Consider the following 23,338-nt stretch of genomic DNA (forward strand, 5'->3'; position numbering starts at 1 on the left):
AAATTTAAATTAATTGTGACGTCATAATGGATCTCGCATCAATAAGACAGTCTGAACTCATTTACTAGATCTTGACCTTAATTGCAAGATAAAACGGAAGCAATTGAAGAAAGTAGTTGTAATTGCAGATATGTTTGGTGCTATTGAAATCGGTTTAGTATGCTACATTGTATAGGCTGCTGATCTGCTGGTTTTGAAAAGAAGTTAAATTTCTATTTTATGTCATTCTGGAAGGAATAACAGTGTTTTAGTCGTGAGAAATAGCATTCATAACATAACTGGACTATTCATAACGCCACGGCATGTGTTTTCTTCTTCTCATGTAGAAAGTTTTGAATACATTCTGCTGCATAGGAATATACAATCAGGTTGGCTAATAAAGGAGCACAATTAGTGCCCACGTAATCCAACATTTTGTTGGAAAACCTGGTCTCCAAAGATTAAGCAATTGTTGTCAATGGGGAACTCCAGCATCCTTTTAATATCAACTTCAGAGTTCTGGATAAAATCAAAGTGAGCACAAGAAATGTTCACGGCATACAAAAACTTTTCGCTCAAAACAATGAAGATACAATATAAGATAAAAAAAAAAAGTTTATTTTTCTAAATTATAACAGTGTGGCTTACTAATCGCATCAATAAATAATTGAAATTCTTTACTTTAATTAGAAATAATCCTCAAATAAAATGTGTGAAACAGATCAACGTGCAACAGAATCGGGTGATACATGTATGTTTATCATATGGCAGATTTTGATTTACAACATACATGTGCTGGCCTCAGTCAAAAATTATATATTTTGCTGGAAAAATGTAGAATTAAAAACTTTAAAATAGCAATCCAAAGTGCTGCTTTCTGCAATTGAATGACATAATAAAAAAATCTTATGGATGATTAAAATTTTACTTAGGTCTAAGTCTGTTTCATGATCGTGGGACATGGTGAGAATTAAATGCTTATTCTTATTAACAACCATGTTTACTTGCGAAATTAACAGGAATATCTCCAGATGGTTGGGGAGTAGTAAAGATGATTTAATTAAAAAGCTTTTACATCATACTATCTTGTATGCAAGTCCAAGTTGGCCAACCAGATGGCCAGGGATTAGACACAGATGGATCCGTAAATAGATATCATTAATGAAGAAAAGCTGAAGATATGTTATGTTTTAAATTATATCAGTAATTTGTCTGTCAATTGAAGTTTGGAGTAGGCCGAGTCAAAATGACTCCACGATCATTTATTGATGATCAGATAATGATTGATTAATTATAATGAGGTCTTTACTCTAGATGTTAACTGTAGTATGAAGTTGTTTATGAGATGATGATTATTCTAACATATCATTTAGGCGGGAACTGTTCCTATGGCGGAGAAACAAAAAATGCAGACCAAGTGCTAGAGAAAAAATTCATCAGTCGAAAAAAATTCTAAAAACAGATCGAAAGAAGAAATTGGAAATTTGAATGCAAAGGTGAGGGGTTTGTGCATGCAGACAGAATCTAGAATCCCGCTGATTTTGGTCTGCATAGAAGAGTTGGCAAGAACTGCCCGGAAAAATAATTGAAAAAAAATAATAATGCCGAGGCGACAGTCTTTGGAGAATTATCAAAGGCAAGTAAATTGCAAGAAGGATAATTTAGATATCCCGTCGTTTTGTGTGAGGATATTTGCGGGAAAATCGACTGTCAGAAAAGCTTTGATAAAAGCTTTGAAAATAGTCAGAGACTGGTAGTGGCCAGGGAAAGTTTTTAAGACCCAAAATCACCACCCCCCCCCCCCCCCCAATGAATTTATGCTCCCAACCACCTTAAGCATACTGGGGATGTGAGCAGGGAAACAAACCCCCCCCCCATATACCTATACAAGGGTGTGATGAGATATGCTGGGTACAGGAAATACCAGAAAGGTTCAGGCAGGGGTCAGTCTGTCTCGCGGTGCGTCTGACCATTATGTTCGTGACTGCATAAAAATGAAAGCGGCAATGGGGAAGTAATGAGATATTTTGAGAACATGTGACCACTGGCCAACTTTTTTTGTAACATACAACTTTTGATATTTTGTAGCAGTGTCCATTGGTATGGTAAAATATAAGTAATTCAGCGTGTTTTATTGTGTATTTGAGATGTTTTTTGAATTATACATGAATAAACCCTGATAAAATTAAATTTACAATAGTTTGTGTCTTTATACCTGACACCCGGGGACTCTTAAGCCCTAGTGAGCTCTTTCAAGTAGATTGCAGGTTTGAGAGCATATCTTCAGAGTTATTTCACAGAGATTCTTTATTTGAAATTATAAGTTTTTGTATTCTTGACAGAAATTTGAGATTGAAGTCCCGGAACGGAAAAGTTGTGAGTCATTTGATCCAAAGAGACGTGTATTGGAAAAGAAAGGGCATCATCCTACGTGGATGACACTGAAAGTAAGTGATTCCAAGTCTGCATTCCACGTAAATAAACAATTTGAGATATATAATGATGAAAATAATCAATCTGATTTGGTTGTATGAAATACAGATACATTTGTTTCTGGTGAAATTCATACTTGTTTAAGTGAATGGTTAAATGTCATCTGAAAACATGTCAGAATTTGGTGGATTCGAGGTGTTCATGCGCTCATTTAAAGGGAATTATATAGGAAAATCTTTAATTTCATATATTCCACTATTTTCCCATTTCACCATCGTGTAAATCATACATTTCTTTGATAAGAAAAGAAATAAATGAAACATAAACAAACCCCCGGATCATTCAGATTATGAAGTAAAGTAGGTGAGTGCTCTCTCCATAGGGTTACTATGACATTGACTGTTGAACCTATTAAACAGATAAACTCTGTCATGATACCTTTTTTTTTTTAAATCTGAGAACAAGACTTTGCATTAAATGAAGTCTCAACACTGTGAAAACACGTCCATTGCTTAGTAGAAAAGATGCATACATGATTTATTGAGATGAGAAATCGGGGTATGATCACATAAAACTTACGAAAGAATCAGAAGAGTATTTTGGTGTTCAGTATGGGGGCTGGTTATCTACATATACTACACTGTCCTGTGGGTTGAAAACCTCCCCGTAAATATATCAAATGCATATCGATGTTTAGGGAGCTATGGTTGAATATTTCTCAATATAAACAAGAGGCCCAAGGGCCTTAACGGTCACCCGAGTATAATCCATAGAGGTATAAATTACAACAACGATAAAGGATCAACAAAAAATAATATGGTACTCCTTAATAAATCTTTAACTAGATCCATTCACTTATCTGTACATGCCATTTGTCACATCTTATTTTAAACTAAAGAAATCAATAGTGCTTGAGCACAGTTGGAAAACCCATCTCAATCCCTCTCACATTGGCCTCTCTTGGTCTATGAAGAACATCTAATGTACAAAGATAAGGTATTTTTGTCTCATTTTTAATTATCTATAATTAACAAGTCTACCTGACCATTCAGAACTATGAAAGTGCTTTTTGTATTATATATTATAAAAATTCTAGTATAAATCTCTTAATAAATTTGACCTCTCAATTACATTATTTACAGTGATTAATTATCATAGGTGAATAGCAAAGGGGAATAACGTTTCTCAGTAGAATACAAATTATTAGAGCCCTGCCCAGCATCAGAGCACTTGGCCAAATGGTCCACATGAACCCTGACTCTGGAGCCACAAATTTCAAATTTTAGAGAAAGCACCCTTAGTCATAATTAGTTAGTTTAACTGCTAATAAATTATCCAGGAGCAGAAGAAAACATTTTCGAAGAATTTATGCATTTTCACAAGTTATTCAATAGAGCCCCCCCCCCCCCTCAACACCAGAACCTCTGATCCAGGGTGACAAAATTCACAATTTTGAATAAGGCACCTCTTCTCATCATAACCATGATCTTAGTTTATCTGCTAAATATCCAGGAGAAGAGAAGATTGTAAAGAATTTATACATGAAATTTATAATTTTGAAAGAGACACTTTTGCTTATCATAACTATGCATTTAGTTAGTTTGCTTTAAACCGGGGAGCAGAAAAGAGTGTTTTAAAAGAAATAATGCATTTTCACTAAATATTCAATACACAATACAATACAATACAATACACTACACAATACCAGAACCCCCTGACCCAGGGCCCATAAAATTTTGGAAGAGGCTCCCCTGCTCATGATAATCATGCACTTTGTATGTCATCCAAATACACAGGAACAAAAAAGACTTACAAAGAAATAATGCAATCTCACTATATAATCAATAGAGCTCCACCCTAACACAATAACCCCTGACCCAGGGGCCATGAGATTAAAAATTTCAGAAAAGGCAGTCCTGCTCATCCTAACCATGCATATAGAATATTTACCAAATACCCAGGAGCAAAGAAGAAGGTTTTTAAAGAAATAATGCATTTTACTATATATTCAGTAACCCTCTTCTCTTACATCAGAATCCCTTACCCAGGGGCCATGATATTCACAATTTTAGAAGAGGAACCATGCTCATCATAACCATGCAATTATTTTCTTTGTTTAATATGCAGGGGGAAAGAAAAAGCTTTTTAAAGAGTTCATGCACTTTTACTTAATGATCAATGGAGCCCCACGCTATATCTCCAGAGCCCCTGACCTTGGGGCCTTGAATTTCAAAATTTGGTAAAGGACTCATTGTATGGTATAATCATGACAACAGTTTGACAGCTTGATGTCCAGGAGTAGAAAAAAAAAGATTTTTGAAAATTACATCTTGAGGGTTTTGGGCCCACCCCTCAGGCTTCATGGGGCAGAGACCATGAAATTCATAGTTTTTGTCCCCCTTTGCCGAAAGATGCTGTTTAACAAAATTCGTTGAAATTGGTTCAGCGGTTCCAGCTGAGAAGAAGCTGAAAATGAGCAAAAGTTTACGAACGACGAATGACGCACGCCGACGGACGAAAACAGATTGCAATAGGTGACTCAGGTGACCTTAAATACAGATGACAGGTTTACAGTTTTTAATTAATTCAGAAACTCGGAGTTGTACAGCATCCCCGCATTATAAACATTGACAGATCCTTAGAATACCTCTATGTTTGTAGTTCGTTTGACAGCTACTTAACTTTTAGTTACACGCTGGCATTTAAGAAATGTCTACACTAAATGGAGATTGTTGGATATTATTGTGATTATTTGTGGTCTTCTTCTATTCTCCAGAATAATATTGGTCTTTCAGGATATAATCATAAAGTTTTTTATGTAAATCTGTGACTCTTTATTTTGACTGACCTTAGTGCTGAAGACCATATGCCTTCAATTCAGCCTTCTGCAAAACTGAATCTACACTATACATGGTTTCTAATAAATATGATTAAATCGCATTTATTATCTAAAAGAATTTTTTTTTTAAATTCTTTATTTTTTTTCCTTTGGAAATTTTGCGATCTCTGCTGTTGCCCTCACCTTAAACCAAAGGTAATGATATTAACAAATCTGGATCTAAGTATTGCTTGCAGATAATTTCAGTAGAAATTTTTTCTTACTATTCTTGAAATGAATCGAACAAATCTGGATCTAGAATGCCCAACCGAAGTCCATGAATTGAATAGATTGGATTCTTTGCTCAAAGAGGATGCGTTTCCTAAGTTTTATTGTGACTTTTCTGGCCCATTAATTCTTGAAAAGAGTATTCATTGATGTCATTTTCAAATATCTCCCCTTGAAAAATTAAAAAAAGGTATCCCCATCATCTATGAATGATTTGTGCTAAATTAAGTCATAACTAGTCAATTTGTTCTGGAGAAGTTGAAAAGGTTAAAAGATTACGGTAAACATATCACGACGGAAAAGATTCAATGGAGCCTTGGGAAGTGAATGAAATATATGGAGATGAATTTTCATATCATTATTCAGTATTCTTTTAATATTTAATGACTAATGCACATAGCGTCATATGCACTAATTAATAGCGATTCTCTGTAATCCTTTAAACTTCTTTGCTACGCATTGATGAAACTTTGTCCATTATTACAACTTGACACCAGAAACATATATCAAATAAAATTTCGTTGCTATGTGTCTTGGTTTCCAGAAAAGTTCGAAAAATTGAAATTTTCGGCTATTTGAATCTTTATTAAGCCTTAATAAAGACAAAGAAAAACAAACAAACCATTCTCACAGAAACATGACACCTTGCTGCCACTTATTCTATAAAGAAACTATTTGAATATATCTTTAAGTAAGTGGTAACCATGGGTGCATTTAGAATACATTTTAAATGCTGAAAAATGCTGAAAAACGCTCAATATTCACTGACAAAAAACAACAAAAATCATGACTGGCACATATACATTCTTAGGACCTTGCAACACCGACAACATAAGAAAAATTAGGATTAATTGTTACTTTGCAGTATAACCACGGAAACAACGTATCAGTTGTTTAAAGCAATATTTTTTTTTTGCTGCTTTAGGAATTTACTTACCCTTTGATCAAACACCATATTATTTGACTCACCTTGAAAAGTACTTATCTGGTAGAACTAAAGTTGAATATCATATATTGATAAAGTTTGATGAAAAATACAACACTGTTGCTATGATTACAAAGAAGGGAAAATGTTCGATTTTAGTAACTTTATATCAATATTAAACCCTATGTGTCAGCATTTTGCATCCAGTTAGAAATTGGGTGGTAGTCAAAAATTTAAAGTCAGGTTAGTTGTTCATAAATATCAATCATAAAAGTTTTGGGAATCTACATACAAGGGTACGTATCCAAGACACCAGAATATTTTTCAGATTTTTATGCATATTTTTTTCGGCTAATTTCCATAGCAATGCTCTATTTAAAGAATTTAATATGAATTTTTGAAATGTGAAAATTAGGGTCATATCAACGCCTTTAAAAATTGATCATCAATTATACAGAAATATGCTTTTTAAAAAAGATAGGATAATTAAAACACTAAGTGAATAAATTTTAAATCCCTTCGTGATATTAAAACCATGGCAACCATTGCCAACCTATGAGAAATATTTCGTCCTTGGTATATGTTACAAGGATCTTTTGTCTATTGTTTGCTCGCATTTCAACCTATAATTGATTTTATTCATAAAATTATAAAATCAAATGAATCAAATTATTACTTTTGAATACTATGTTTCCATAGTAACGTATGTTATAGTTGATTTACCAAACATGTTTATCATGCATTTAACGATCCTTGGATCCTGATATCTAAAGTCTTAAACTTTTTATGCCAAGTATATTTTTAGTTTCTACACGGATAGCTTAATTTAAAATCAAAACAAAAAATGGGGGTCTTTTTGCGCTATAGTACATTTAATATGACCTTTTTGCACTGAAATTTGTGTCTTAATCAAAAATCACATCTTCGGCGTTTTCCCTCCAATGTTTTTATCCAAATAAATCATGGGACAAAATAAACTATTAGTCTATTTAAAAAAAGACACTTTAAAATTGGGACTAAGAAAAAGTTTCAAATTGCTTCGCATAATCAATAATTTGACCTTTCTGCACTCACAAAATGTGATTTTTCTGGCATTATAAATTTAACAAGCACGAAAATTATTTTAAAGTCTTAAACTTTTGCTGAATTTAGGCAGATTGATCAAAGTTATCTCATATATTCAGAAAAGAAAAACAAAAGTGGGCGTCTATGATGTAAATTTCTAGATATTAGTAAAAGTGTTAATTTTATATTTAAATTGGCTAAATTTTTTCCTGGACTTTCAGAATATATTTACTATATTTGTCACAACATAATGAAAGAATTCATAAGAAATAATTTAATAAATATTTCAGAACCAGCATAAAACATTTCACTGCAAAAAACAGCTCTGTGTGCAACCAAAATGGAAAAATAGGAATCTAAACTTAACAGTACTGTTTATATTTTAAAAGGGAAAATTTATCATTTTCTCCCTAAAAACCTTCCGCCACAAAATATAGTTCCTGGCTTAATCCTATTTGAATGGAATTTAATCGCAATTTTTTCACTGGATATAGTTTAATTTGCATTGTAGAATCCAAATTTAATGTTTGAACTTAAATTGATGCAGGTTTTTAGAAATAAAGGTCCAGACCAAAATCTGCTCAAAAGCTCAGGATCGAACCTCTTTAAGACATCAGGCCTTCAGCACTCAGAAACAGTCATTGACACTTGTCTGCTTTGCTGCATACGTTAACTATGGGACTCTGAATATGTTGCAAAATGCCAATTTTTCAAACTTTAGCATATGTTTCAATGGTAACCACGAACGTAGCAACAAATTTTTGCCTGATTTGAGATTACGGTATCAAAGACTTTTATCATTGACAGTTTGGAGATATTCTGAGACTATGCGTGCCACAGCTCCTATATAAAAGTTCAAGTCATTATAGAGAATGGCTCTTAAAATTCACACAACAATCAGCAGTGTGTCATATTGTTGATGTGTTAAAGGAATGATAATTCTTTGATAGTCATGCACCCCACATACATAGCATTGTTTAATGTCTGCTTAAACTGGCAATGACGTCTCATTGTATGATGTTGCTGATGCGTGCTTTAATGGTTTTGATGCTAATTTGATCAATTTTACTTTTTGAAAATTGAAAATGAAAGGACACCTACTAAAATAATCATTAGTATGGAAAATAGTTTATATATTACCTAATTGCATGGAGCAAAATATTTCATCTTTATAACAATTCAATGTCAAATATTATACATTTATTGCATGATAGTGAGGGAAACATGAAGATTTATTCAGCCAAGAAATATCATATTCCCCGAGGGCTTCGCCCGAGTGGAATATGATATTTCTTGGCTGAATAAATCTTCATGTTTCCCTCACTATCATGCAATGAATTGTTTATTATACCGAAACAAGCAAAAACTTTGAAATAAACATAAACTTTCAAATTCGGCACCGCTCTCAAATTCACTTTCATTTTTAACGTAAAGTTACTGAAACCCTTTGACACATCACTAATCATCAATTTTGTGACGTAAACCAGGCTATTGTGACGTCTACTACTCTCGGGAGTTTTCTTTCAACGAACGATAACTATTGCGGGGAAATGCACTAGGTATCCAAAGGGGGGGGGGGTATGATGAAAAGCATGCCGACGACCGTGAAATATGAAGTTTTATGGCCCGATCACGTGATAATCTAGAACTAATCAGATAACGCGTTGTGAAGAATAATTATAATGAGATATAATAAAATGTTTATATATTTGTCTATTTCATTTTCACATATCTTTGTTTTTGCAATTGATGACTTAGGAAAGTCTATATGTTCATTTTTCTCCAAAGATCATGCTTAACCAAGCAGAAATGAGAACAACAACTCCAACATTGGTGGTGTATTCAAATCTGCTGTCACCCTTCAAGCCGTAAGCATAACAGCTGCCAGAATACAGGAAGATTCCAATCATAAACAGATAACCAGTCTATAAGAGAGAGAGCAATATATAAATAAACCTGATGAAGATGCAGAGATCAATAAATGTAACATTCCAGGGAAATGAAATGTTACATCTTTGTACATGTATTTACTGTTTTAATTCTGAAGAGGGTGTAAACCGGATATGCAATTAACTCTAGCAGAAACTCTCACTTTTCCCCATTAAACCAGGGGACTTACTGGCCGCAACTCTTATCTTATTCAAAAAATAAATTTGAAGATAAACGAAACCCTATATTGTAGCCGTCAACGTTTAATGGTAGTTCATAGATAAGTGTACTTACCACTGGTTTGTTGCACGTGTCTGAGTACGCAAGTGCTACGGAATGCACCAAATGCATTTTGTATCCTTTCTCGTAAATCTGGAGATAAAAAAGAGAAAACAGTGAATGGCAAATTAATTAATTTTGGAGCAAGATACAGTGTTACTTGACGAATACAGATAGCTCATGGTGGGTGTGGCGGTCGACAGGGGATGCTTACTCCTTCTGGGCACCTGGGGCTCGTAACATAAAGCAAGATAAGTTTTTGACTTAGTATGACTTTGGCACAGTCTTAGGATCTGCCAAAGTACTATTTAAGTAAGTCTTATGCTGTAATATAAAAAGAACTATGTGAGGTTTTAGCTTAGTGTAACTTATTTTCACTTATGGGAAATCTAGCATTTCAGTATATTTACATACACATTAAAAGTATTGATACAAAAAATTATTCATGAACGATTTAGTTATGTTTTTTAATTAAAAATTACAGTCGACATTCTTCGATCTTTTCCAATTAGAGTATGTTTTGTATTTAGATTATGATTCTATATTTCAAAAACAATTCTTAATGTCTCAAAACAAATATAGAAACACATGTGATTGTAGAGAGGAGCCCCTACCCCAACCCCATCAATATTTTCACCCCAAGCCAAGAGATTTTTCTATTTATTTTGTTTCATAAACAATTCATGAAACCAAAAAAAAAATGCAAAAAATCCCTGGGGTTTTTATACAGGGGAGGGAGGGGGTGGCAGAGACACAATGTGAATGCATGATTCTTGTTTATCACTCGAATGAATTGACTATTCCGACTTTTTAATCTATCTATTTATCTTACTACTTTTTGTTTTGACAAATGTTCAGTGTTTTTGTCAGACAGACAAAAAATCCGAACTTATCGCAACTGACCCTTTACAAGGCCGGGCTTACTTTGTGCTATTGCATTATTGAGATTGTGTATTTTTTACCTTTAAAAGTTTGTATGTATTTTTAATTGTATTTTAAGTAATAGTTTATTATGGAATCCTTTATTTTACATAATATAGTTATTTACAAGTAATCGAGGAGTTGTTAGGATCAGTAGTTAACAAATGTGTTTTTCATGTGCTAATCATCAGTGTTTTCTGGGCATCCCTTAAAAGTGTACTTAGTGCACTTAAAAGTGCTAAGTGGTTCTGACCATGGGTACCAAGACTTTATACAAGTGTGAAGGTAAACAGGGAATACTGTGAGGGATTAAAATTATATTATGCTTTTCTTATTTCGCATTACTTTTTGAAGGACCCTTGTTTATTTAAAGACGTACAACACAGTGGGGGAGATAACTCTTGCGATTTCAATGAAACGTTTAACATGACGTCAATTTGACGTCAATTATTAAGCGTCAAAATGATGAGCGATATGACCCCGATGTATTTAAAGGAAAAATGGGGTGAGAGGTTTTGATTGTGGTTTCTTTATGAATATCAAATCCTATCCTTGATCATTTGCGCAATTGCAATAAATTCCCTCCCCTCCATAAAAAGGAAGAAAAGACAGATTATCCCCTAACTTTCTTTGTTTTAAATTTAGTCAATTAATTCTTTAAATTTGTGATTATACCAAGGCATTTTTTATTTGAAAATGTTTATGCTACATTGCTGTATTCTGTTACAATCAGCCACATAACATTGAGATTACCGGTTTATCTTAATATTATCATATTATGCAAATAAATACCTGGAGCTATATTTTGTGGCAGAAGGTTTTTTTTAGAAGAAAATGATAAATTTTTCCCTTTTGAAATATATACAGCATTGTTAAGTTTAGATTCCTATTTTTCCATGCTGGTTGCACACAGAGCTGTTTTTGCAGTGAAATGCTTTATGCTGGTTCTGAAATATCTATTAAATTACTTCTTATAAATTCTTTCATTGTATTGTGACAAATATAGTAAATATATTCTGAAAGTCCAGGAAAAAATTACGCCAATTTTAACATAAAATTAACACTTTTTTTTAGTAATATCTAAAAATTTACATCATAGACCCCCACTTTTGTTTTTTCTTTTCTGAATATATAAGATAACGTTGATCAATCTCCTTAAATTCAGCAAAAGTTCAAGACTTAATCACATTTTGTGAGTGCAGAAAGGTCAAATAATTGATTATTCGAAGCAATTTGAAACTTTTTCTTAGTCACAATTTTAATGTGTCTTTTTTTTAATAGACTAATAGTTTATTTTGTCCCATGATTTATTTGGATAAAAACATTGGAGGGAAAACGTCAAAGACATGATTTTTGTTTAAGACACAAATTTCAGTGCGAAAAGGTCATATTAAATGTACTGTAGCGCCAAAAGAAGCATATTGACCCCCATTTTTTGTTTTGATTTTAATTAAGCTATGTGTGTAGAAAACTAAAAATATAATCGACCAAAAAGTTTAAGACTTTAAATATCAGGATCCATCCTCGTTAAGGGGTTTGGCAATACTAAGCCAGACTATTGTGATTTAGAAAAGTAGACATTTTGCTACTTTATTTTGTTTTTACTATGACATGAACATTTCCTGAACTTTAAACAGTCGTATTAATTAACCTATAACCTTATAGCTCAAAAGACTGACATCCTCACTACTAAAACTGTTATTTCTTTCCAGAATGTCATGAAATAGAACTGTTTTTCATCGGATGCAGATCAACAGCTTATACAATTTAGTACACTAAACTCATTTCAAAAGCATGAAAACATATCCGGAATTGCTTTGAAAATAAGACTTTATTTCAAACTACTAACCTCGTTCACTTGCTTTTCTTTTTTATTTTGCAGTTTAAAGGCTATAAAATGGAAAATCGTGTAAGTTTGACTATAATAAAAAAACAAAACAAAAACAAACAGACAGAAAACTTTATGACTTGCTATTTGCACCTCCAAATTAATACAGCAGGGTGGTGTTAAACAAAAGAATACTTTACAAATTAAGGTACTAAATATAAGTCACTAAGTTACTCTTTCTTTTTTTGTTTATACCTTAGACTGGAAATAAAGTTTGTACCAGCTTAACGTTAAGATTAGCTTGCCATCATACTAATTGCGCACTTTTTACAGGATGCATATATTTAAAATGAGGAAGCAAAGTATACAGTAAATACCATGAGTTCCATACGCGGCCATTGCTAAAGCCGCGGCACCAGACAGTCCGCCAACTTTCCGGAAAACCCCTCCTTTCTTCCCATAACCCAACATTTTGGCCACTTCACCAGTGATGAAAGAAACCTGGCTCCAGACAGTCAAAATCTCCATGTTTTAACGTTAACAGTTTTTATAATCTTGGCCTGATTTTTCCCCTCTTGCTTTTAATGTCCTGCTTAATTAATATTTCTCGTTAAAAATGTTTCAAAGAGCGAGTTCTACTCATTGGACAGAAGTACTTTCGAGTTATTTTAAATGACCAATGAAACTGCCTTCTTATATAAATTGAGAACTAGGAAATATTATCGATATGTCACGATATGATGACACATGGGTGATAAAAAGATATATATTTAAGTGTTTGTTTGTTTGTTTAACGTTCCTTTCGAGAATTTTTCACTCACATTCTAAAACGCCACCCCTTCCCAGTGGAGGGCTGCAAATTTTAGACCTATACTCGGCACTTAGGGATCTTTTTCGTCCCAGCACCTACTGCGACGCGGGACCTCGGTTTATACGATCTCATCCGAAAGACCGATCTCCATGTCCCGCAGTGGGATTCGCCCCGCGACTCTAGAGCAAACGCTCTAACCATTGCGCCACGCGACCACGCGGGCAACTCTGTTTAAATGTAAAATCACTTGTGTGTTAGGAAAGACTATAGTAACTCCGCAAATCGCGAACGAAACTTTCTAACCACTGAGCCTTTTGTGACCAAAATATGTAATACATAAGATTAATAAGTTAATATACATAACATTAAAAAGTCAATTTTTTAATGTCGGATATTGCATTAATGATACATGTACCTAAAACATAGCGTAAATAAGTCGAAAAACTGTTCCAAAAATGTCTTAAAATCTGAGAGCTTCCTGGGGCTTCGCCCCCTCCGACCCAAAACGAATTAGTATTATTCATTCGAAATAAGGGTTTTATGGTGTTTAGGAATCCAGTATAAGTATGTTAATTCAAATTCATTTTGATTGTGGGGAATATTAAAAATATTTAAAACTGGCATATGATTTTGAAGAATTTCCTCCTTAGTATAAGTTGGATTACCACTTGCAGAATTAAATCCCAGCTCCTCTAAAATACAATTAAAATTATGAAATTGTTATTAACTATAATTAACTCTTCTAAGCTTGAGCGCAAAGTTAAAAAAAAATCACAAATATTTAAAAAAAAAAATTCTACATAGAAAATTTATATATTACCGTTTTATTGATTATCATTTTCAGGAAATGTTGAGTCTCTACTGAAGTTGACTCCCTGGAACTGGAAGCACGTGGACACATCAGTCAAAGTGGATACGCCAGTTTCTGTTGACATTTCTCTTCTGTCCCACTATAGACTCACTGGGAAACATTTCAACAAGTACCAAAGTTAGTTTACAGAATTTGAGAGACAGAAAAATTGTTTATTTAGGGAATTATAATCATATCATGTTTTTGAGAAATGTGTTAATAATAATACGATACGATACTGGCTCGAAATAGGAGTATAAATACATTAATGAAACATATAAATTCAATTTCATTAAGCATATGTTTTGATTCTCAGCACTTAAAAAATAAGAGAATGTTTATAAAAATCATGCATATGATATGAACTCTTCGAAACAGGACTTCGAAAGCAAAGAGATTGTGCATCGATTTTAAAATTCATACCCAACACAAAAGGGAAAGATGGCGTCTACAGTATTTATTCAGATATGAAGACAAAGAAGCTCGTGTACTTTGACATGAGTACGGATGGAGGGGGCTGGACGGTAAGTAGTTTAATTCATGATTTTTGTTAATCAAATTTTAATTATTCATTCATTTATTTTACGTATCACATATTCTTCGGGGAAAGATAGTTTTCCTGTACTCACCTAGTAAATAAAGATTATATCAATTTTGAATAAAGATCTTTTTCGTGTACAGATTTTTCGTTTTTCCCAATAAGTTTAGTATGTTTACTGAAACCTTTTTCCAATGCAGGTTATTCAGATGAGGATTGATTTTTAAAGATCTTGGGATTCGTACAAAGAATGATTTGGGAATGTGGAGGGGGATTTCTGGCTAGGTAAGAGATACATTGATTATCCGTCATAATAATTATGTAGATAGTCCCGAAAATAAAGTTCAGATAAAATTGATTGATAATGTCTCCTAATAGATCCTTTAGTTGCATGTATTTCCCCCTTTAAATCCAATTTTTTAGCCAACACAAAACATAAAACGAACATTAAGAAATATTTACAAGTATACTGAACTCAAACTCAGATAAATATTGTGGCCCATGGACATGGTTTATTTTGCAATACGGAAATCAAAAGTCCTAGATTATAAATCAGGTAATTGTTAATTTGATTTCAGCCAATTTAGTTAATGATCTAACAGTTTACTTTAGTTCTCTATACTTCGCAATAGCATCAAAGTCTTTACCATACTATAGTGAATCACTGTTTGTAACTTAGTAAATCAAAATATTTTTGCTATGAATTTCAGCTTGTTATATTTAATGTTCTTCAATTTATACATGAAAATAAGCTATAGTAAATTACTGTTAGGGTTATCTTTAATCATAATGTCACTTACAAGAGGCCCATAGGCTCACCTGGATAACAATGATCTTGCTGTTCTTCAACAGCAGATCTTCCTTCATCTATTTCGAAGTAAAAATTTTATAACGTACTGTGGCCCCACCCACTACTGAAGGTTATGATTTGAACGAACTTGAATCTACAGAAACTGGGTATGCTTCCATATACATTGTAAATGCGACTAATCATAATTTTGTTGTTTCTTGAAAAGATTTTTCAAGATTTTTCATATATATTTCTTTGTAAAAGATTGATCATACATTGTGGCCCAACCCTTTCCCCAGGGGTTATTATTTGAATAAATTTGAATCTACATAACCTGAGGATGTTTCAATATAAATAGGTTGAGAAGGTTTTCACACATTTTTCCTATATATTCTTATACTACTAACACTTTTATCGCCCATTGTGGCCCCACCCCATCCCATCCCGGGGGTCATGATTTGAACAAACTTGAATCTACATTTTCTGAGGATGCTCCCCAATAAAAAATGACTAATCATGACTTTGCTGATCTTGAAAGGAAGATTTAAAAAAAAAAAAATTAGCATATTTACCTATGTGAATCCTTGGTCGCCCATTATGGCCCCATCCTATCCCTTGGGACAATAGTTTGATCAAATTTCAATCTACAATACCTGGGTATCCTTTCACATGAACATGACTTAACATGGCTTTGCGGTTGTTTTTCTGATTTTCTTAAATTCTCCCATGTAAAACTTCTATTGTGGCCCTACCCTACTTCCGGGAGTCATGATTTGAAAAATCTTTAATTGGTTTATTGCAATCTAGCAAAATTCTGAATTTCTTATTCCCATCTTGCCAAAGTTGTGATTTTCACACCTGAGTGAACACCGGTGAATAGTCTATTTAAAATGACTACCTGTAATTATCACCTGAGATGTACAATATCCTTTTAAAACTTTTGATATATAAATATCAAAAATTTATTCTATTACATGATAAATGAAAGAATGAGTTGACTCATTAAAGAAAGTATATATATATATATATATATATATATATATATATATATATATATATATATATATATATATATATATATATATATATATATATATATATATATATATATATATATATATAAGATTTTTAAATATTTATTTAAAAAAAATAAGGAATAAATAAATTTATTAATTAGAACAAAAAATGATTTAAAATCATTTATCACATTATCAGCCTTTCAAAGCACTTTACCTGGTCATTCTAAAACAGACTAATGGTTACCTGTAATTAATTTCATTTGTTCTCTCCCCTGACCTGCACATATTTCCCATCTAGAGAAAACCAGTCACCTGTATAAATTTAAGAATTCTGGCTAAGTGGGAAGACACCCTTCAATTTACACTATGCCATGAAGCTTTTATATAAGTTTCATCTTTTCTGGCCTAGAAGTTCTTGAAGAGGATCTTTTGAAGTTGCCATTAATTTTTTAGTAATTCTAAGTTATCTCCCCTTGAAGAAGAGTGTGGCTATTCATTGAAATAAAGGTAAATTTCCTTTACCTAATGCTGCTTTGTGTCAAGTTTGGTTGAAATTGACCAGTGCTTCTTAAAAAGAAGTCGAACATGTGAAATGTTTAAAGAGAAACGGACAGACAGACAGACTGGCAGACGGACGCCGGACAAAATGTGTTCAGGAAATTTCATTTAAGCTTTGAGCTCAGGTGAGATAAAAATGAATATCAATGAACAATTATGATTCTAAGCACTTCAAAACAAAAGATTTTTCCTCATAACCGTCAACAGACTTTAAAAGAAGTGACTATCTCTTCAAATACTTTATTTGATAGATTTACTTTTTTTCCATACAATCAAGTGTTTATACATTTATATAAATATTAAACAATGTTTGCATCTTTACCTTCAATGTTTACCAGACAAATTGATTTATATGTTTATTGACTTATCTGTGTGCCCATTTTCTCATCTGTATGAAATTGCACATTTAAGAATATATATATATATATATATATATATATATATATATATATATATATATATATTCTGAACATTATTCATGAAATGGATCGCCAATTTTAATTAACTTAGAGAACCTGATCCTACATAATCTGCTCCCAATTTGTATTGTTCCAGTGGACTTCATTACTTTTTATATTCATATTTAGTTTTTTCTCTTAATATAAAACATTGATCTTTAAGAACATTGTTGAAATTTTTGAATTTGTATAAAATATATAATTGCCCCAAATAGACATTTAGATGAGTTTTTGAAATGCATCGGATCTCTATGTATTATTTCTCTATTTCTCATTGGTTCAGTCTGTTTATATACTTTTCTAAGAGTTATTTAATAAATTTGTTTTAGGGAATGAGCCCATTCATTTACTCACTAAAAGGAAACGGCATGAACTGAGAGTGGGCATTCGGAAATTTTCGGGTGAAAAGACTTTTGCAAAATACTCAACGTTTTCTCTCGGACGCGAGTCCCAGAAATTCAAGTTGACAGCCAGTGGGTACAGTGGTACCGCAGGTGATTAAGTAACAGAAATATTCTTTCATTGAATGTCAGTGATTGTTTCCCAAACCGATTTTTTTATACAGATTAATATTCATATGAATAGAATGTTTTGATACTGACGACTTACATAAGAAGAGTAAAATATACAGAATAAGCCTGGGATAAAATAAATAAAACTTAAACATTAAATTGCTCTCAACAAGACAGAAGTGGTACAAGAAAATGTTAAAAAAAAATGAATATATTTTAGGGGATAGTTTAGCATATCATAATGGGAGACCTTTCTCCACGATGGATGCTGACAACGACTCATGGAAGAATTGCGATCATAGTGATCTGAACGGACAATATCTCAAATCTACAGTCAAAACGGATCGTTGTGTTAATTGGGAGCATTTTGGAAAAGAAGTTGTTTGCTTGAAGACTGCAAAAATGATGATTAGGCCCAAAAGTTAAAATCAAATTGTTTTAAAATATCAATAAAGGAAGACAACACATTTCCTTTTTGTTGATTAATTTTAGTCAATATTTTGACCTTAATTTTTGGCACATACGTAATAACGTTTGAAAACGTGATTCAGATAACAAGGAATATTTTATACACAGAGAATATTCGATAAAATTATAATATTAGAATTTTGAAATTAAAAAAAAGAACAAACAAACAAACAAAATCAACAGTTGACCACATTAAAGAAATTTGATATATTTTGATCGAAAGTTAAACTTACTAATTAAAACAAAACGTATGAATTTCAAGATCTCATTGCCTTATGATCTTCAGGTTTGAGAAATCACAATCACATTCAATCAAAATCATGTCACATTTTATCACATGAAAGCTCAAATCATTGCACCCAAGGGATCGAAAGTTAATTTCTAATGGCCAAGTAACCTGGAAAGTATTGGAGATAGGACTAAAAGTCAGCAACTTGATCACCCTCCATAAAAGTTCCCTTAAATGGTTCTGTTCTGCTCAAATGATTTTTGTACATTAGAATTTTAATAATTATGACATCTGTATAAAAAAGAAAAAAAAAGAATTAACAACAAAATGAAGATTTTGCCAGTCTAAAAATTAATGTTAATGAAAATATAGCACTAATTTATCAGCATCCGAATCAGATTATATTTTCATCTACTTTAAAACATGATTGTGACGTAAACCTTTTGTTTGTGTTGTCCATTCTATAGCTTAATGTTGAGCTAACTCTTCAAACAATCCATTAAGTTACCTGTAAGTGTCCATTCTTTTTCGAAAACTGTCCATTCTTTTATGAATGGACAGTTTTTTTCAAAAAGAATGGACAGTTAAAACAAACAGAATGGAGAGTTACAGGTAAACTTTGGAATGTGTTCAAGAAGGAAACAAAAACAAATACATTAAATACTTTTTAATTTACATTTAAATAACAAAAAGAACGCGGAGATCAAAGTTAATCCAGAACACAATGTCTGCACAGCATCCACTCGATTTTACTCTTTTTAATCCATAAATGATGCACATTATTTCAATACCCAAAACTTAATTTTCACAAAACTTGACTTCAAATGACACAATTTCACATTTGAATTAAATTTCGGAAAAATAATTCCCTCGAGGAGAATTCATTTTCAAATAGAAGTACGTCCAATATTAAATCCTCCACCCAGAAAACAGTTTGCACCATGAACACTACACTGCTGCAGTTAATATTTCGGTAGAAAATAAATAAAAATGAAACATTTCCAAATTTGATTTGAAAAACATTTTCAGGTCGAAGATTGGCTCATGGCTAATCCAACACTCAGAGCACAATTTGCATCTCACCATTACACTGCTGCAGTTAATATATCCTCAAAATAGAATTCAAATAAAACATTTCCAGGTTTGATTTGAATTTGATCATCTGTATCTGTCGTCGAAGTTCATTTTTGGGTCAAAATTTGGCTAATATTTCTTTTACTCTTACTTTTCTGTTTCCAGATCGAAATATCACTGATTTCATGCATAGTTTGGTTAATTAGATTTTGATTCTGTCATATACTCTCCCCATCACAGGAAAACATGTTCTCTATGCCTTTACAACGCAAAGTGTAAACTCATTTTGAAGCATCGCATACCGATATATATATATATATATATATATATATATATATATATATATATATATATATATATATATATATATATATATATATATATATATATATATATATATTATATATATACTAGTATTCCACAAAATTCACCTGTAACTGTCCTTTCTTAAGACAAAGAACTTTTGTTATTTGCATCCGGAAACACAATGGCTTTTCAACAAATTACTCATTTTGTACATTTTTTATTTAATTTTCAGAACAAAGGAAATCATGTTTTAAGTAGGAGAAAGGTCTCAAACTGTCCATTCTGTGAGAGAAAGTACTAATCTCGGGCCTACGGCCCTCGATTAGTTCTTTCTCTCACAGAATGGACAGTTTGAGGCCTTTCTCCTTTACATAGATGTTCTTATTTATTTCTTATGAAACTGATTGTGGTTAATGAATCAGTTAACACAATATACTTGTAAACTAGTTGTATACATTTTTTTATTATAAGCCTCCGTATTAAAAAATCAAAGATCAGCTATTTCTTTGGTCTTTCATCAGTGCAATGTATATATTTTACGTACTTTCGTCCATTTTATACGAATAAGTTATACAGATAAGACCATCATTAAAAAATTCTTTGGTTGTTTTCTCCCGACTGGCTAGAAATGGTCCGACTCAAAACTTTTTTTAACCTCCAAAAAGCAATTATTTTTTTTATGCATTCTAGATAATAGATTTTGAAAATTCAGCATTGAAATTGAAATTTCCTGGGGAAAAATTCTCACCTACCTACATATATAAACTGGCTGATTGTCATATTTATCACATAAGGGAACTATCCACATGTTGATATAATTATTGTGTAATTTGAGTTTACACATGTATACATGTGTATGACAAAATTTTGATTTAAAAAATACATTTAAGAAATCACTGCTAGAGTAGGCGAAAATGCCTATCATATGCACTATGGCGCTTTCTTTGGCGTACATGTATCAGAAAGCATATTTCACCCCTTTTGTTTGGGCTATTCATTCATTTATTTTAAAAAAGGCTGCTCAAAAAGGGCAAGACGCTGTATTTAAGAACATTGCCCCACACGAAAATGCAATGCCGCTGCTGCCATGCCAAAATCTCAAGAAAAAAAATACCATTCCCATGGTTCAATGTAAAATGAAAACTGGCAGATAACTGACAGATACCGCAATTCAAAGATTGAAGCCATGGCCGAAGCCAAACTTAGAGTAAAATCTGAAACAAATATAATGATTTTAAGGTTCCGGCTGGAAGTATTCGGAACGTAAATTATACGACACCGGTCACACCTGCCCTGAACTCTCTGTATTGATTAGGTAAACAGTCATTCGCAGTATGACTATACACGGCTTTGCTGTTCTTGTGAAGAAGATTTTTAAAGATTTTTCCCTATATATTTATACAAAAAACTTTGACCCCACATTGTGGCCCCATCCACTCCCCAGGGGTCATGACTTGAGAAACTTGAATCTGCATTATCCAACGATGCCTCTATATCAATATGACTAAACATGGCTTTGCTGTTCTTGAGAAAAATATTTTTGAAGATTTTCTTCTATATATTCCTAATAAAAATATGTAAAACTTTGATCCCAGAATGTGGCCCCAAACAACCCCCGGGGATTAAGATTTGAACAAACATAAATCTACACTACCTGAGAATGCTTCCATATCAATATGACCAATCATGACTTTTCTGTTCTTGAGAAGAAGATTTTTAAAGATTTTACCTATGTATTCCTTCGTAAAACGTTGATCGCCCACTGTGGCCCCACGTTACCCATGTGGCTCATGATTTGAACAAATTTAAATCTACACTACCTGAGGATGCTTCCATATAAATATGACCAATCATGGCTTTCCTGTTCTTGAGAAGATTTTAAAAGATTATTTTCCCTTTATACTCCTATGCAAAAATTTTATCCCCCATTGTGGCCCCACCAAACCCCCATGGGCCATGATTTGAACTAAATTGAATCTACACCATCTGAGGTTGTATCCATATCAATATGACAAATAATGGTTTTTGTTGTTGTTGAGAAATTTTGTGATTATTTTTCCTATATATTCATTCCTATAAAACTTTGATCCTCCATTGTGACCCCACCCTAACCAGGGGTCATGATTTGATGAAAAAAACACTTGAATCTATACTATGTAAAGAAGGTTTCATATAAATTTCAACTTTTTTGGCCCAGTGGTTCTTGAGAAGATTTTTGAAAGATACCACTAATTTTTCACTTATTCTTAATTATCTCCCCTTGAAAGAGGATGTGGCCCATCATTTGAACAAATTTGAATCCCCTTCACCAAAGGATGATTTGTGGCAAGTTTAGCTGAAAATGGCCCTAGATTTTCTGGAGGAGAAGTTAAAAATGTAACAAGTTTACAGACAGACATCTAGACGGACGACAGACAAAATGTGATCAGAAAAGCTCACTTGAGCTTTCAGCTAAGGCGAGCTACTAATAATCAGTAAATGCAAAGAATTTGCAAAATGCTCACTTTAAACGAGATAGAAGATGAAAACCTATTAACATTAACTTAGTAGCCTGCTTTTTAAAAATTGATCGTTCTCTAAACTTGCTCTTGAGTATCGAATGAGTTAGAAGAAATACATATATACATACATATACTCGGCACTCAGAGCCATCGAGCAGTGAGGGATCTTTTTCACGCCAACACGAACTGAGACACGGGACCTCCGTTTATAGGGTCTCATCCGAAGGACCGGTCTCCACGTCCCGCAGTGGATTCGAACCCGTAACACTTAAGGACCAGCTCCTTTCTCCCCAACGCTAAAGCAGACGCTCTTACCACTGCGTCACGCAGGCGACTAAATGGTGAAATGAAATCAGTCGTGGGAGTTGAAATTATGATTAACAAAAAAAAAAGTTCAGTAAGTGGGTTTTGTTTTTATTTTTTTATTTAGAGGAGGAACATGTTGGCTTTTGCAAACCATACCCCAACACGAACTATTAGATCAAAATGCATGCTTAAAGCAAGGCAATTCTAACGTCATATAAGCAATAAATAAATAAATAAATAAATAAATAATTGTAGTAAAATAATTATCATTACAATGCCCCCTTCTTCTGTCAAACAAGCCCCACTTCTGGAAATATATCAGAATGTTTTACAAAATATTATCCTCAGGCTAATCAGTAATCATTGATTTTTTTCATTGCAAGAAAACGGGAATAGGACAACATGCAAGGTCTTACTCAGTTCATTACAAAGATGCTTAGGTTATCCCTCTTC

The 23,338-nt window shown here is 32.7% G+C and overlaps 1 protein-coding gene across 1 annotated transcript; it reads left to right on the top strand.

The window, feature by feature from the left end:
- The first annotated feature begins 1,580 nt into the window (after window positions 1-1,580).
- Window positions 1,581-18,427, top strand: LOC133180119 (ryncolin-1-like). The gene is given in 8 exon segments (XM_061314694.1): window positions 1,581-1,619; window positions 2,322-2,426; window positions 13,828-13,840; window positions 14,121-14,264; window positions 14,505-14,650; window positions 14,865-14,949; window positions 17,819-17,983; window positions 18,222-18,427. Coding segments are annotated over 8 exon segments (903 nt in total).
- Window positions 18,428-23,338: the final 4,911 nt, after the last annotated feature.

This window comes from Saccostrea echinata, unplaced genomic scaffold (genome assembly GCF_033153115.1).
Source record: "Saccostrea echinata isolate AGI-Se365-2 ecotype Australia unplaced genomic scaffold, CSIRO_AGI_Sech_v1 ptg000006l, whole genome shotgun sequence".
Lineage (NCBI taxonomy): Eukaryota > Metazoa > Mollusca > Bivalvia > Ostreida > Ostreidae > Saccostrea > Saccostrea echinata.